This window comes from Helianthus annuus, chromosome 15 (genome assembly GCF_002127325.2).
Source record: "Helianthus annuus cultivar XRQ/B chromosome 15, HanXRQr2.0-SUNRISE, whole genome shotgun sequence".
NCBI classification, from domain to species: Eukaryota; Viridiplantae; Streptophyta; class Magnoliopsida; order Asterales; family Asteraceae; genus Helianthus; species Helianthus annuus.
In genome coordinates, this window is record NC_035447.2 from 60,423,104 (window position 1) to 60,425,856 (window position 2,753).

The 2,753-nt window shown below is 33.8% G+C and overlaps 1 protein-coding gene across 1 annotated transcript; it reads left to right on the forward strand.

Annotated features, from left to right (window-relative positions):
* Positions 1 to 344: 344 nt before the first annotated feature.
* LOC110870931 (small ubiquitin-related modifier 5-like) lies at positions 345 to 2,406 on the forward strand. Its single transcript, XM_022119987.2, has 3 exons — positions 345 to 537; positions 1,050 to 1,199; positions 2,134 to 2,406. The coding sequence occupies exons 1-3, from the start codon at positions 484 to 486 to the stop codon at positions 2,194 to 2,196; spliced, it is 267 nt and encodes an 88-aa protein (XP_021975679.1). The 5' UTR covers positions 345 to 483; the 3' UTR covers positions 2,197 to 2,406.
* The last annotated feature ends 347 nt before the right edge of the window (positions 2,407 to 2,753 follow it).

Sequence of the window (2,753 nt, forward strand, 5' to 3'; positions counted from 1 at the left end):
CAACGGCTAGATTGAACTAGCCAACTAAAGCCAGCCATGTCACTCAACCTCCCGTCCCACACTAGACTCAATTTTCACGCCAAAGAGGCAACGCCATGCCCAACACAATCCACGCCCCACACCCCAAGTCTAAAGATACAATATAAAAAACACATTATATGATTAGTATTATGGTCATGAGAAGTCATTATACAATGGATATATTAGTTTTCCGTTTCACCATTTTACCCTCCTCGTACATCCACATCTCTTGTCTTTTTCTTTCCCATCTTTCAACTCTTAGTAAAATCACCATCAGAAACCATAGATTTGATTTTGTCTCATTGGCTCCCTGACTTAGTAAAATCACCATCAGAAACCATAGATTTGATTCTCTCATTGGCTCCCTGAGTTCGTACTCTATATATCATATATTATTTATATGTGTATATCTATACCCCTTCTCCCTCAAAAAAACACCCTTGAATTTGAACAACAACGGCGATGACGATGAGCTCCACATCAGCTGACTGTATTACAATCCTTGTCAAGGATCAGGTTAGGTTTAACAAACACATAGACTACTTTGGCTACTTAATTTTTGTTGCAAAAAGAATTTTATCGAAACTGTTGAGTCCAAGACGAGATCAATGTTTTGAGTTCGAGCTCTCTTAAGTTAAACAAGTCAAACTCGGGACATGGCTTGTTACACCTTATATATATTACACTTTGTACAATATACTTTAGCTCTTTAAACGAGTACTTCCGGGTATAAGACTATAAGGTCACCGATATACTTAAACTAGTTATAGAAAATGGTTTCATTTACAGCTAAAACTTAAAACACTGAAAAGAAAGGGTAAACAACCTTTTTTTCACCTTTTAAAATTAACATAGATTACATAAGATGTAGACTTAGATGTCCATAAAATAGCTTGGAACACATGAATGATCTATTGAAAAATCGATGTATATATTTGAGTTTATTTGCCTTACAAGTTCTTTTTTTCTTTTTAAAAAACTTAGTTCCCTGATATGCATTATTTAACTATTTGTTGGTGTTCTTTCAGCACGACCATAAGCTTTTTTACAAGATTCACAAAGGTAAACCCGTAAAGAAGGTTTTGATGGATTTTTGCAAGCGAACAAATGTCGATTTTAGAAGCGCCTACTTTCTTCTCAACGGGTCTCGGTTTGATACCAATCTTACCATTAATCAGGTAAATGGGTGATAGTCAATTTTGTTTTACAAATGCGTACCGGGTATTTTAACAGTTTATTTGTTTATTGTATTTTTGAACACATGAAGAAGGTGTCTAAGATATAGGGTGAAACAAACCATTTTCTCCATATTTAAAACATATTCACTACAGCAATCTTCGTATGATGAGTCAAACTTTTACATGGCACTAAAAGTCATTGCAATAGGTTTAGCGACAACACGTTGTCGCTAAGTTCCGTCACTATAGGCCTGTCCCTAAAGTCTATTAAGTCATTGGTAAAGATGACGTAGAAATAGGTGACCCTCTCTTTTGACAACATGTCGTCACTAAAGACTCATTTTATCAGATGACTTTTCTTGTAGTGTTAGTTTTGACGGGGAAATAAGGATGTGTTTGGTAAGCATAATTCAATATTTTTGAGGGGCCTTTATCTCATGGTTTTACTTTACAATAAAAGTATTAATTGAATAGTATATTAAAAGTATATTATTGTCACATAGTCACCTCCTTTAAAGTTAATTTAATTATAATTATAAGACAACATTATAAAGTACGGGTTAGGTTCATTAGTGAACAACTCCCTTGATTGTGAACATTAGTGAACTAATCCTAACCCTTGATTATCAATACACAAATGTATACACTAGTGTATTTTACGATTTGATGATGTAAATCAATGGTAAGGATTTGTTCACTCAGTTAACAAATACACTAGTGTTCACTCTAGAACTCCACCCTATAAAGTACTATATAAAAATATAATTAAAGAACACATTATTGATTTTTCCCCGTCTCTTTACGGTTACTGATATTTGTGATTTGCGATCTAACTCCTAACATGACAAATTTTGATTGTTTTGTACATAGCTTAATATGGTGTGATTTAATTTGCGATATAACTCCTTACTCGACAAATTTTATTGTTTTGTAGCTTGACATGGAAAGCGAAGATGAAATTGAAGTCATGTCCCCTATGTTAGGAGGTGGATGTTGATATTTGCCATTCTAGCCATACAAGATCAAGTGAGAAGGATCATGTAGTTACTTTAAGTTATATATCCAGTAATGGGTTAATTTCCTAAGTATTAGCATAGTGAGTTGGTTTTATTTCAAGTCTTACTTTCCTTTTGTTTAGTATGCCTATAAAAGGCTAGGTTATTTCCAGAATGGTTATGAATGAAAGAAATGAATTAGTCCTATTAATCTCCTAATTATCTTATACCGCCTCAAAAGGCTATTTTCTCCTGCCTCATGGATGCTTGTTTAAAGAGTATACTCTTTTTTTAAATGGCAAAATCAAATATATATTGAATTGATCGAGGCTTAAATTGAAAAGTAAAATAGAGAATTGGTTCGCATGAATTTTGTTGGTTTAAAGAGTCACAAGTACGGTCTCTTGTTTGATTCGGGCTGATTTTATGAAACACACTTTTGTTAGACTTAGCTGCACCTATTAAGGGTTGTAGTGTTCAAAATATCATGGTTCAAAGGGTCGCAATGTGTGATTACCATTCAATCATTGTGACTCTTGACTAAGAAGATGCCTATTCG

Excerpts from the sequence above, each read along its gene's own strand:
- LOC110870931 (XM_022119987.2), top strand. The coding sequence starts at position 484 with ATGACGATGAGCTCCACATCAGCTGACTGTATTACAATCCTTGTCAAG. Across the intron at positions 538-1,049 it reads CAATCCTTGTCAAGGATCAG|CACGACCATAAGCTTTTTTA; the intron begins GTTAGGTTTAAC and ends GTGTTCTTTCAG. Across the intron at positions 1,200-2,133 it reads CCAATCTTACCATTAATCAG|CTTGACATGGAAAGCGAAGA; the intron begins GTAAATGGGTGA and ends ATTGTTTTGTAG.